Source organism: Opisthocomus hoazin, chromosome 4 (assembly GCF_030867145.1).
Source record: "Opisthocomus hoazin isolate bOpiHoa1 chromosome 4, bOpiHoa1.hap1, whole genome shotgun sequence".
Taxonomy (NCBI): domain Eukaryota; kingdom Metazoa; phylum Chordata; class Aves; order Opisthocomiformes; family Opisthocomidae; genus Opisthocomus; species Opisthocomus hoazin.
The window spans coordinates 6,062,622-6,076,837 of record NC_134417.1 but is presented as its reverse complement, the minus strand read 5'-3'; the positions used below and the strand labels follow the sequence as shown (position 1 = coordinate 6,076,837).

At 40.8% G+C, this 14,216-nt stretch overlaps 1 protein-coding gene across 1 annotated transcript in view; it reads right to left on the bottom strand.

The window, feature by feature from the left end:
• The window catches only part of RYK (receptor like tyrosine kinase), a 64,952-nt gene that overhangs the window by 20,998 nt on the left and 29,738 nt on the right, over positions 1-14,216 (bottom strand). The window contains exons 8-9 of the mRNA XM_075417713.1: positions 11,826-11,960; positions 8,613-8,699 (exon numbers count right to left, since the gene is read on the bottom strand). Coding sequence (XP_075273828.1) covers positions 8,613-8,699; positions 11,826-11,960 — 222 coding nt within the window. The remainder of the gene's footprint in view (positions 1-8,612; positions 8,700-11,825; positions 11,961-14,216) is intronic.

Here is a 14,216-nt window from a genome sequence, read left to right as displayed (position 1 = left end):
AATTTCAGCACAGCAGGATTTCTCCTCCAATCTTAATATCAAGGCTATTCATATTGAAATGTTTGTTTCCACACCATAACTGCAGGAGTTTATTTTCCAAAGCAACACAGTTCATTTTCAAATTCAAGCCTCATTCTAATACACTCTGGAAGTGATTCAACATGACACTGATAAACAGGGAACGCTGTTCTAGTTTTCCTACATTATGAATGCACACGCAGTTTTAAACTATAGAAAAGGGCAGAGAGAAGTATGAGTTGGGGATAGTGCTACTTCCCTGCATAACAACGATACTACAATCCAAGTAGCAGCAGCAAATAGCAACAAGGCTCTTTGCTCAGTAATCCATTTAACTTAAAATGAAGCTGAAAGTGGAAATAAATGGGAAGTGAAACTGGGGAAGACACATAATTTGTTTAATATTTCAAAGTCTATCAACTGCTAAAGTGCAGCAGCCAGCAAAATTCAAATACAAGCAATGATTTGAACTGTATGTAAATGAAAGTGTACTGTAGATTATGATCCCCCCCCCCCCCCCCCCCCCGAAGCCTATGGAGTAGGAAATCTTTAAATTAAGAAGTACAGTACTTTGGTCATCAACCTCTCAGAGCTGCTACTCAGTATTTTTTAAATGTATATTGTACTATTCCAGGTGTCTCAGCATACTTTCTTAAAGAACTAGGATTGAATGACAAATATAGTGCATTTTTAAGCTGATATTCAGATATTTGCTACTTTCCCCCAATTCTTTATATTCAAGTATCTGCCTTTGAAGACATTTAAGAATTTAGCTCGGACTAGAAGCAGCTCTTTTCTTTTTGTCATAAATTTTCTTCTACAGAAACAGGATCCTGTACTCTGATTTTGGGAGGTTAAATACTTTTAACAATTAACTTCAACACTACACATTTAAGGCATGAACTTAAAATTATAAATATTTTCACAAGGCAATGCTTTTAAGAATGAACTGCCCAAAACAGTAAATTCAATGCAATTTAAAAATGGTACCTTGGGAGCAACTGTGTATGCTCCAGGTTGTGGTATACTGTATGTCTAAAAGACAAGAAACCCTTCAACTTAGTTAACACAAAGCTTATTATACACACTTCAGTCACCTAAGTACACCTACTGCTTTCCCCTGCTTTGCATAGCCTAAGTTCTCAGGATTTCTACTCCTACACCTCGTAACTGTACTGAAGAAGTCCTAACGGGTCACCAACTTGCACTCAGCTAGGTTGTAAGCAGGCCAAAACAGACATCACATGAGTGAAGGTAGTAACAGGTCTGCACACAACAGACAGTTAAGTTCCACTTGTTTCAACACACAACTTGTAACACCTAATAGGTTTCCTCACATCTACAACTCAGCACAAACTTGCACCGCAAAGTGCATGTTTTGACTCACACTAGGAAAGTCCTGTGTACTACAAACACTCTGAAGGCAGCTGCAGTCCTGAGATGTACCCGATTAATTCATGGCAAGGTCCAAGGCTTCCATTACAGCATCATGATCCATACTGTCCAAATACGCCCATTTTGAGCATCCGCTCTTAACTAGATTAATAACAAATAAAACTTCTAAAAAGTATGTTAGAAGTAGCCAAGAATCACAGAATCACAGAATAGTAGGGGTTGGAAGGGACCTCTGTGGGTCATCTAGTCCAACCCCCCTGCCGAAGCAGGGTCACCTACAGCAGGCTGCACAGGACCTTGTCCAGGCAGGTCTGGAATATCTCCAGAGAAGGAGACTCCACAACCTCCCTGGGCAGCCTGTTCCAGTGCTCCGTCACCCTCAGAGGGAAGAAGTTCTTCCTCATGTTCAGACGGAACTTCCTGTGCCTCAGTTTGTGCCCATTGCCCCTTGTCCTGATGAATGCTGAAAGAGTCCTTTACTGACCTATGACGACATGGCCAAAACTTAAAGCTTTGTTAAAGTTGGTAAAACAGTAAAGTCTTAAGAGTTAATACTCACTCACACTATATCTTTGTTTCCAGTGCTTTTCATGGGTGGTTTGTTTTCAAACACTCCTTTCTTGTACATAAGAAAAAACTTAAGTGGTTAGAAAATTAAATGGAAGCAGTCAGGTTATCTTAAACAGCACGATCGGTTGTTTTTAACAAAAATGTACCTTGGCCAGAACGTACTAAATGAGTCAGGGCTCCGCACAACTCAAACTCACTGTGTATGTTCCTGGAATAATACAATTCCATTTGTTCTGCAAAGAATTCTCTCCTTCACAGGAAAAGCACCATTAAACAATATGTTCTTTAAATCAAAGGTGAAAACTGTGTGTTTTCTTCCTCTTCTGACGTAAGACGATCTAAAAGATTCACAAGAAAGTCTGTTTCACGCCATATAAAGGCAGAAGAGATCTGTCAATCACTGGCAACAGATGCTATGCCAGCTTTGAGACACATGCCAAGCGAGACACTTCCCAAAGTTGAGAATGGTTGGAAACCTGTCGGAAAGTGAAGCATTACAACCTCAGAAAGCAACTGTACTGTGGAGCAAAAAACACGATGAAGAAAGCAAATGCCAGCTAAGTCACTCATCCTTCTCACAAATAACTCTGGTTGTGTTGATCCACAGATTCCAATATCCTAAATATAGTTCAGACAGCATACTCTTGTTCTTACTGCTAATGAGACACACATCCTTAATCTTCATGAATCTCCATTTAAAGAAAGAACGAAGGTGAATTATCCATAGAAAAGCCGAAATGTCAAAGCAGCTAAAACTTTCAGATAATGACTAGCAAACTAATACTCAGTGAAACTGTAAACTGCAAATAGAAAAGAACAACTGGATGGCCAACATGATTTATCTAGAGATAGTATAAACAAGGGACACCTTTTGCCCAGGGCTTGTGATCTTTGTACTCCCAAAGTTACTAGATGTAGCTTTCTGTAAGCTCTAATTTTGCCAGCTGATACCCATTTTTTCTTTCATAATGGAAGACTCAGGCATCCAGACACACTCTAGTGTTGGATGATATAGCATTAAAAAAAACATTATAAATTAATGTGTTTCATGAACATGCAGGTAGAAGCTTTGGCACTACCCAGGGCATGTTACAACTTTTCTCCAGAGTGCACTACAGTTAGGTGAAAGAAAAGCCTCTCTAAGGGATCTGGAGTGAACTTCTGGCACTCAAGAATGAATTCTGCCTTCAGACTCTATAAAAGATGTGGCATTCAGATTTCAACAGAATTGTCTCCAGTTTTCAGTCAGATCAATTTACAAGCTACGGAACAAGTAATCACTGAATTGGTTGAAAATCACTTCAATGACTTACTGAATGGTTCAGAATAAAGACCCCAGACAAATTCTGTGGCATAGGAGAAACTAGTCAAATAATGCTAAACAAGCAAACTCGAATCTATTTGCCTCCTGTATTGATGTTGCTTTATTAGGGTCAAACTTGCCCTTTGAGAGTCTGACCTAATAGGTCAATCCTAGCTTGAGAAAATGGGGAATACAATACATTCCTGTAAACTCGTCTCACACGCTCTCTGAATGGCCTCTTTCACTTAGAGTTTCTCAAGACAAAGGAAACAGGTCCAGGCTTTCTCAGTTTTTATGTATTACCAATTCTTTTAAGAGCAGATCACTTTAGCAGGGAGAACAAGTACCAAGCTCAGAAAAATCAAGGCTTCTTGATTTCAGTTAGCACTCTTCTAGTTTACAGTAATGCTCAACACCTCACCAGAGGGCTAGAAAACATTAGGGAAGGGAAGTGGGAAGGGCTGCTGCAGTTAATGCTATAAGCAGTCAACTATCTTTGCTTTTCATCCTTTGGGAAAAAGGATCAATGCTGGAGAGAGATAAGAAGATAGAGAAGAGGCAAATCGACACGGCTGCAGACACACTCCCCTCAGAGCAAGAAATGCTCACAGATCTATTGTCTGATGACCATGTCAGCCACAGCATTCATCTTCTCTGGGATATGAAATGAGAAAACTGACAGCACATTCTCCTCTGTCCACATTATTAGAAATAACCCATCTTGAACGGTTATGAATCCTACAATACACTAACAACTAAAGGAGGAATGCAAGAAAGAAGAGATCCATTACCATACACAACTGCCTTCCAGTCCCACGTATACTACTTGTGCTTTCCTGGGCATGTCTAGCAGATAATCACTTAATCCACTAGCTTTACCACTCTGCACAATGTACATTTGTCAGCATCAATATAGCTTGCAACAGTAACACCCAACACAAAACCATTTGTATGCCAGTACTCTGGTGTCATTCTGCAGGAGTGCAGGCCCATATCCAGTGACGCAGCAGATAACTGCGCCAAGGTCATGTGTAGACAAAGTTCCCAGGCTGTGGGGGGTCATTCTCCACCTGTACTTCACTCTGGTGAGACCTCACTTGGAGTACTGCGTCCAGCTCTGAGGTCCCCAGCACAAGAAAACCATGGACCCGTTAGAATGGGTCCAGAGAAGAGCCATGAAAATGATCCGAGGGCTGGAACATCTCTGGTATGGAGAAAGGATGGAAGAGTTGAGGTTGTTCAGCCTGGAGAAGAAAACACTCCAGGAAGACCTTACTGTGGCCTTCCAATACTTACAGGGGGTTTATAAGAAAGATGGAGATTTATTTTTTTTTATCATGGGCTGTAGTGACAGGGCAAGGGGCAACAGTTTTAAACTGAAAAAGGGAGGGTTTAGATTAGACATAAGGAAGATTTTTATTTTTTTTTAAATTTTTTCTTTTTCCAGTGAGGGTGGTGAGACACTGGGACAGGTTGCACAGAGAAGCTGTGGATGCCCATCACTGGAAGTGTTCAAAGTCAGGTTGGACAGGGCTTTGAGCAACGTGGTCAGTGAAAGATGTCCCGGCCCATGTCAGCGGGGTTGGACTATATGGTCTTTAAAGGTCCCTTCCAACCTAAACGATTATGATTCTATGATTCTAATATGAAATTCTAGTTTGGGCAGAAGTGTACTGATCGTATTCGCCATGTCCAGGTGTTCTCCTTCGAAAGGGTTTCTTCTATTGGCAATTCCAAATTTAAAGTCATAGCAACTACCCTAATATCGAAACTGCCAATGCAATGTCTTAAGTTTCCCAAGTTCTGATCCTGCTGAGAAGAGATGGTTTTCCTCTCAAGATGGTTATTTTTCTGCACAGCACCTGCTGAAACAATTTCAGTTCACATCTTGCAGAAGATCTGGAACACCCCATGCCCCCTCCCCATTATATTCTGTTATTCAGGATACCACTTGACGTTATTTTACCAGAGTGTACCACTGGGTAAAACAAGACAGTTCTGGAGCAGCCCGTACTTTTTTGGGGAGGCAACTTAGCTACACAGACAAAGCCTTTTTCCCTTGTTTCTTCTTCATTACCCTCAGGCTCCTTTCTTGCCTTCAGCAACACAGAAACTTAAGTCAGTTTAACAGTTCTCATACCCATCTCACTTTTGCAGTCCTGCCCTACTCCTGTGTTTGTGCCAAAACAGCAGTGCGTGTGTGGTCATAGAAAGAACGAGATCAAGGAAAAAGTCTAGTTAAGAGAGAATTTATGCAGGTTTTTTTTTCCAAGCAGATCAAATTTCCAATTTATTACATGACCCAGCTGCACACACAGCTATCACAGCCAGAGTATGAAGACAAAGCTGCTTAATATCAGCACTGCAAATGAACTGCTGTAAGGAGCAGCAGGGATGTTTATAGTTATTTTCCTAGCAACGTTCTGCTGCCCAAATCAGTATTATTTCACAGACAAGTATCAGCAAAATCTATTATAAACTTTGTCCATAAAGATTCTTTTTAAAGCTGAGAAACTCTCTACAGACAATTATGTGAATACCATTACTCCCTGAAGACCATGCTCCAGCTCACTGCAGCCAGCAAATCTTTCACTGCAAAGGGAAGGGCTAGAGAAATCAGGATGTGTGCTGTGTCAAAGATGCAAGGCACTGCAAGGGAGAAATGTGGCTTTAAGAGTGGATTGGAAGGCCCATTTTGGTAAAGCAATTAGACAAGTGGTGATGGGAGGCAGCTAAAGTAAGATCTGTTCTCACAAATGTTGTCTTGCCATTTAATCCAATGCTATAAAAAGTAAACATGCATGGGCAGCGCTGCACAGACATCAAACTGCCCAGCTCACAAGAATTTTGGGGCTCACAAGAGCCGCAACATTTGTTGACTCTGAATCAGGGCAGAGAAGCACCAAGTAACACAGCAGAGGGGATCACAAGTTGAGGTAACACCGGATTGATGTCCGAAGTTAGACCACCTCACCAAACACAGAGGCACACCAGGCTCACGTGATATGGAGCAAGACTTCTGGAAACTATATCAAATAAAAGCAAAATGACAGTCAGAACTGTTTGGCAGGGAGGGGCAACAGGAAAAGTTCCCAAAATACTGGAAAGAAGCACACTTATCTAATAGAGAACACTCTTTTGCTTCTTGCTAGAAGCCACTACACCAAAATACTTGCCCTTATAAGAGGACCATTACTTTCGTTAAAACTATGACTACTTCAGCAGCCACAGTTCTAGCTACCACCGTCATGCTAAATGGTAGCTACCAGCATCTTCCAAAGGGGCACCATACCTACTTTTCAGAAGTCTTCCTCCCTGTTGAGTCCAGAGAGAAGTGCTACAGAATGAAAGTGTACCATCTTAGAGGCACTCCTGAAGAAATAACCGAAGTATCTTGTGACTATGAGAGTGCCTGTCACTCTGAACCGAGGAAGGCCCGTGAGGACATGCAATAGGAAAGAGTAAGGACAGCAACAAATCAATCACAGAATGTTCGGGGTTGGAAGGGCCCTCTGTGGGTCATCTAGTCCAACCCCCCTGCAGAAGCAGGGTCACCTACAGCAGGCTGCAGAGGACCTTGTCCAGGCAGGTCTTGAGTATCCCAGAGGAGAATCCACAACCTCCCTGGGCAGCCTGTTCCAGGGCTCCGTCACCCTCATGTTCAGACAGAACTTCCTCTGCTTCAGTTTGTGCCCGTTGCCCCTTGTCCTGTCACTGGGCACCACTGAACAGAGTCTGGTAAATCCAGTACATCCTTCCTGTTCAGCCCTCCATGAATCCCATTAGCAGAAACATAAACAATTGTCCCAGACACGGATCAAGCTCTACTGTCTGCCTCAATGCTGAGACAGATTTACTCCCAGGTTACCCTCCTGCTGCCCACAAAGCAATACTTCACCGGTGGTACCCATCCCACTGAGGCAGAGGGACCTCACAGTTCAGGCATATCAGGCTGATAAGAAGGTAAGGATTTGTTAGGCAGGAAAGCGGGCTAATTTCACAGTGCCTATGCTGATGACTCACAACTGGTACCTAGCTCATAGTACTGACAAGTTGGACCTTCTTAAGTTCAATATATTTTGTTAGAGCAGCAAGTATGGTATTGAGCACTGGCCGGTCTTCACTGCCAAAGCACACCATCCTGCTAGGCCTACATTAAGAACAAAGTGCAGCTAAGGAACACAACAGCATCCACCCCAAGCTGCCATTTCAGACTGTTTCAAGTAGGGTCCCCTTTCTCAGCCACTTCTATTCCAAATCAGGTTGACTTTAAGAAATTCCTCCCCTTGAAGCGAGTGTGAATCCTTTTCTAAGTGGCTTTCCACCTAAACTTTTTTTATTATCAGAAGCATCTGACTGTGTGAGAAACATACCAAGAACAAGGTTGCTTTATTTAAGCAATATATTTTTCTTAAAAATGGCCCAGAATAAGTGGGTAGCAGAAAGATTCAACAAGAACAAAATTCAGCAGCTTCACCAATTCCCACCTTCCTCTTTAAAATCAGTATCTTCAAAACTTACCAGCCAGGCAAAAAAAAATGTAAACCAAGTTGAAATTCTTACAGAAGCCTATTTTTTTTTTAAGAAAGAATTAAAGAAGTTGTAAAATGAAGAAAACAAGGTAATAATATACCCAATAGAAATGGCAAGAATAACTGGTGAAGCAACTACTGTACATGGAATTCAGCAAAACTGTTGTGAGCTACTGAGAACTCTTACAGTGATGAGTGTAGAGGAAGGGATATATGTAATATATAAATAGGATATGTAATATGGTTTTCACCTATACTTACTTCATTTCTTATGTGTACCCATCAATTTAAATCGCTCTGAGAACTATTTCTTGAACAAACATGCTGCACTTATATAAATTTAGTTCTACACGATAATTCTCATACTTCAGTAGCAAAGTTTCGGGATGGCAGAAACTACGCCCTATCTTTTGTACAGCCACGCATGTTTATAAAAGATTTTAAGACTAACTGCAGGTGCCTTTTTCAGCAACTTGAAGGGGAAAAGGCTGTGGATGGAAAGAGCAGTGACATGCTAGGTGAAAAACAAGTATTTTTTTACTTAGAACAATAATAAGCAAAAGTATTCAAGACGCAGTAACTGAAGGCACTGGTGGAGAACACACGCATTTTTCTTCCATATAAGATTTCTGTTCTTTCTGGCTGGAGACAGCATCCAAATTGCTTTTGCTTTTTAAGCAGTATCCATTTGCACATTTTGGGGAGGAGGGGTTTGTTTTTAAAGGCAGATCTGATGCACTCAGCATGCACCACAATCCAAACAACGGGACATAAAAAACCTCATGTAAACTTACCTTTAACAGTTTTGACAAAAACTTGTTTCTCTTTACTGGGGTCTTTTTCTTCTATTAGAATCCCATGGAAAATGCGCCCAAATGTACCTATCAAGAGAACATACAATCAGTATTACGTGGTAAAAATACACTGATAACATTAAAATAATTTAGTATCTATTAAGAAAACACTACCGTAAAATGAATCAGCCACAGCAGAAAGTTACAAACAACAACCATTAAGGCACAAGTCCCAAATGCCCTATTAAGTCAATAATATGTAACCCAATCACCTCTCCAGCACTGAATCCAGTTCTGGATTCAGAAATAGATACAGTAACGCTGAAAGTTTAGGTAACTAAAACTTAGGAGGACAAGCATACGAGTGAACTAATGATAGCAACAGAATCCAGTTAAATTAAGTATCGATACTGATAAGTTTATTTATGGCAGTTCAGTCTTTGTCAGCTGTCTGCACGAATACCTCCAGCTCCATCCTTTTCTCATCCAGCAGTTCTGGAATTCTCCAGTCAAAACATTTTTCACAAAGATGAAATATTTTTGGAAATGTTCATAGGGAAATACTGGTTTCAACCAATCAGTACACATATAACAGTTTGAATAACGTGATTCTGTTTTTTAAAGTGTTTCACCTCAGCTGGAAGGTGTTGCATTTGTTTGGGGCTTTTTTTTTCAGTCTCTTGAACATTTTTCCACTCACAAAAATTTAACAAAGCTATTGCAGGGAGAGGAGATACACCTGGAGTAAGAACAACTACAGCGTGGTAAAACACAGAATTAACTTTTTATACAACTCTGGTCGGCGATGCTTTTCTGTCATTCTATCACTGCGACACCAACACGTGCACCACCTTCATGCAGTCTGTTCGTCTGTCACCTCCCTTTCCCACTGATTTGTCCTGTACAATTAGGTTGAAAGACCTTTGATAGGTATTGCCTTAGTCTGATTGTACAACTTCCAGCATGAAGTGTGGGTCTCACTGGTTATTCTAAATACTTAACAAGGGTAGTGCAACATTTTTATCATCTGTCATGGGACCGCAAGCAAACCCTTAAGAAACAACATTAAGGAGACTACAAGGCAACCATAAATATACAGCATGAATTATTTAACAGTAAACTAAAACCCTCCTATCTTGGTTCTTGAAGACATCAGCAAAGTACCTTAAATACCTACTTCCAGTATACAAATACATGTAAAAGTCAAAAGGAAGACAGCATCTTGTACTGAAACACATTATGGTATCAAGCTATCTGTTTGCAAGTGCTGAAGAGAATGGGGAGGTGTGTAAAAGCACTTATGACTAGAAAATAATTTTCATGCAATCCAGTAACTAGACATAGTAAGACTGTAACACAGCATGCGCGTACAGTCCACTGTTTGGGCCTTTGTTGTTTTGGTTTTGTTTTTTTTAACAGTACCCTGAAATATTCGTATCTTAGCAGGAATCGTGTGTCACTGGCATGCTATACCACTCAGAGACAGCACTGTGAATACGCTACTTCTGCCTTACTCTCCCCCGGGCTTTTTGCAGATTATGCTGTTTGTATTCCAGCCTGGATATCTAAGCCATTCCTCTACTTCACCTGAAAATTGTAAAGATCCACTTAACGTTCTGTTCCATTTGCAAAAGTGTAGCTATTCCATTAGAAACTTACACCTACATATTTGTCTTACAGCTAGTACAACACAAGCTTGATGCAGGTTCAGAATCAGGTGCTGCACGAGCCCAGCAATACAAAAGGCCCCTACAGATCCCTCTTCCTTTGCACACTCCCAGATCTGGTGCTCTGCATTTTCCAGCTGGTTACACCACAGAGGAACCATAATCACCCAAATTATTAAAGTGTTAAGTTATGGAAGCTACTTGAAGTTTATAAATGAATCTCTGGCCAAGATCTGTAAAATATGTTTAAGTTCCAACAGCTGCACTTAGGAATCCTTGAAAATGTTATGCAGACATTTCTATTATCTGTTTCTTCCCCTCTGAAGCTCATTTGTTCTTAGATGACAGAGGCTCAAGTCTGCTATAATCGTGAACTAAAATTGATGATCGTTCATCAGGCTCTGTCTTCTAGTCCTCTGACTAACTTTTGAAGGTTTTGACAGACTTAAATATCAACTGGAGGCCAAGAAGCAAGATCCCAGTATTAATTGGGTCCACATTGCCTTTAACAGTTGTTTAAGCTGCATCTCACAGAACAGGGCAGCTCTGGTGCTGAACATCTGAAGCGTAGCTGCAGCACTGAGTCGCTTCTAGTCATCGGATGACTCCTAACACCCAGCTACAGGCAACAGACAGTACAAAGGAACACAAAGCACATCCCACATGCGAAGGAAGCTTTTTGCAGAACCGACATGGGAGTTAAGCACAAAGCTACCTCCTTACAGATTTAGAAGCATACATTAAATGGGGAGTGTTAGCATCCTCCCATTGTTTTTCAGACAGTAACGCAAAGCATTTAGCGGTTCTACCACCAAAGGATGAGTATCTCAGATCTTTAGCTTTGGAAAGTTTGACTTCTCATGAGGCTCAGGGAACAGAGACTTGAAGTTGCAGCAGTAAAGATTAAGGACAAAAACCCCTAACTATTTAAGTCTATTTCACAAATTCAACGTCAACAAGAACCAGTTAGTGTTGTGCATGAACACTTCCAAAGTAAACATTAAAAAAGACAAAAGATCAGGTAATCTCTGCATTTTTCATACCAGAGCTGCAAATGTTGCAGCTGCTGATTAGATTTCCAACTCAGAAGCTGTTAAATTGAGATGAGTTTAGATGACTGAGGCTTTTGTGGGCTTTGGGTTTTTTGTTTGGTGGGTTGTTTTTTTTTTTTGTTAAGAGAAGCTCTCCTGCAGTTACTTCCAAAAGTGAGTTACTTCGCCACTTACAGCCCCAACTGATTACCTCACTCCTTAGCCATCTAACCCTTACGTTTATTTAAAGGACCAAATTATTAAGACAGACAAGCTGAATGACTTACTGAGCACAATTAGTCGCTCCCCCATTCTAAAGAATTCTTGAAGCTACTTTCCCCATACCCTCACACCCCAAATGCAAACATCATTCATCATTCTTCACCACCACAAAAGTTACGAAGATCAGAAACGTCACACATACATGATTAGTTTCAGAAAAATCTAGCTATTACAAAAATATACATATATGTACACCATGTTGTAGTCAACAAGTGTCGGAGGCCTGTAAATACCTTCTTGGAGCACATCTTTTAGAGTTATCCTCTCCCTGGAGATGGCTATGTCCTTCACTTTAGCTTTTGCTTCCATTAGAGTGACACTTTTAAGATCATTCTTCTCTATCCGTAAAGTAGGATAACCTGAGGAGCCAGCAGAGCCAAACAAACCAATATAAATACCCTTATAATGAGAATAGAAGCATATTGCTTCACCTCAGCACCACCTACAGGTATAAACACACGCAAGCAGCATGTACTTAAAAATATTACATATTAATCTTGAAAAGATTATAGTATTAAACAGCAAACAAATGAGAAGTCATGTGAATATAATAATCCGCTGGTGGGGGGAATCACACAAGAATTCTATATAGTCACATGCAATCAGGTCTCTCTATTAACACCAAGTAAATAAACTCCTCCTTACGTACTGAAGCTGATTAACACGACACTGCACTTCCCTGATAACAGAGAAATAAAGACCACGGTCGGAGACTGTCAGCAGACTTGTTAGAGCGAGGAAGATGCCTTACCCCAGCAGGGTGTAACCAAAACTACCAGTGCCCTCTTCTGGCACTTCGAGACATCTCGATACTCTAACATAGTCAGAAAGGTCTGAATATTTTTGTACAAGTTCATGAATCACTAGAGAAAAATACTGAGAATTATTTTGATAATTTTTTAATTTAAACATTACTGGAAAGTAAGGTTTATATGATTGTGGAAGGACTAAGAATGCTCTTCCTGTTTATCTCGTGCATCCAACCATTTTTCTTCTTATACTCATTTTCCCTCTGCTACTGGGGTGTCCCAAAACTGGTAAGAGACATTTTGAAACACTACTGAGCGGACACGGCAAACCGGTCCCATTTAGGCATCACGGCTACCACACTCATCAAGGTGAGAAGGGTTTAATCATCACTACGGGCTTGGTTTGTAGACCACCTTCATGACAAGTCCTCCTCTCCCCTTCTGCCAGAGGCTCAGTAATGAGTTTCCAGGCATCACATTCAAATTAACCAAACAGCGTCACTTAGAGGGCCAACCTAAAAACCTGAGGCTGACAGGACAACAGCAGAATGTGATCTGGGATAACAGATGGAAAATAAAAAGGCTGGGGAGGGACTTCAGGTGGCAAGAGGGAAAACCAGCTCAAGAATCAGTTGCATGCTAAGGTCTCTTCCAAACTCTGTGGAAAGGAATTTATTTAATATTTTAATATGTATTTATTTATTTTTATTTTAAAATTAATTCTTCTACTAAATAAATTTTAAAGGCAGTTTTTTGCAAAAGACAGATGAACTCAGATGACAAAAAAAGATCCTTTTTGTTTTTTTGGAAGATACAGTACATTTCAGAAGAAAGCCAAAACTTTCCCAAAGTTGCACGAGTTCAATGTTGGGTAAACACCTGCTTCCACATCTGGGCAGGAAACCAGAAAACACAGTAGGGCTGAACAGTAACCACGACATTTGTGCAGTGGTCCCTCATGAATTGCGACGGTCTGTATCACTACTAATGGCAATCAGAAGAAAATGGGAGAGACTTTTGGGTCTTATTGGTTGCTTTAAAAAAAAAAAACCACCAAACCCACAAGTCATTAATCACTATTTTTACCAAGCTCAAAATCACTGATCTACATTCATATTTCTACTCGTTAGACTGTTGAACAAGTCTCTTCAGGCAATTAACCCAAAACTATTGAGCATTACGGAAGAGAAAACCACAGGTGGCAGGAGCCATTTAATTTACACTTTCAGAAAAGGTCAGGAGTGGCAGGGTACTATTTCAGCTTGGCAGTTCCCACTCTATTGAGAAAAACAGCAATTTGAGTTTGACAGAGGGACAGTTTGTTCCTCTGACTGGGCTCCCCCATTTTTATCACTTTGTAATATAAACCCTGACCTCATTTTCAATCTTTTAAAGCAGACTCTCCAGCAGTAGCTTAAGCCAGCTGAGTTCGGGCTAAGCCCTGCCTTCTTCCAATGCTCAGTCATGTAGACCCATATCCTCTAAGCACCAGTCTTGGTGCTCACACAGCTAGACTGCAAGCCAGCTCAGAGACCTGAGTCAACCAAAAACCCATCACCCTACAAAAAAATGCCACTTTTTGGCTGGCTCAGGTCCCTGAATCATCTTGCAGCCTAGCAGCATAAGTGCCAGCACAGGGAAAGGCTCATGGTTGGTCCAATGAGACTGAAATGCCAAGGAACCGCACACCAAGTGTGTGTCCATGCCACCCAGCTTCCCTACAGCCTAAAAGGTCCCTTCCCTGGAGTGACGCTATACACGATAGCCCTCCACAAGGGAAAACAGAAAATAATAATTGGAAGAGTAAACATTCTGCAGATAATAAATACCTCCAGTAATTACAGAATTAACACAGAAGATAGTTAGCATCATTCT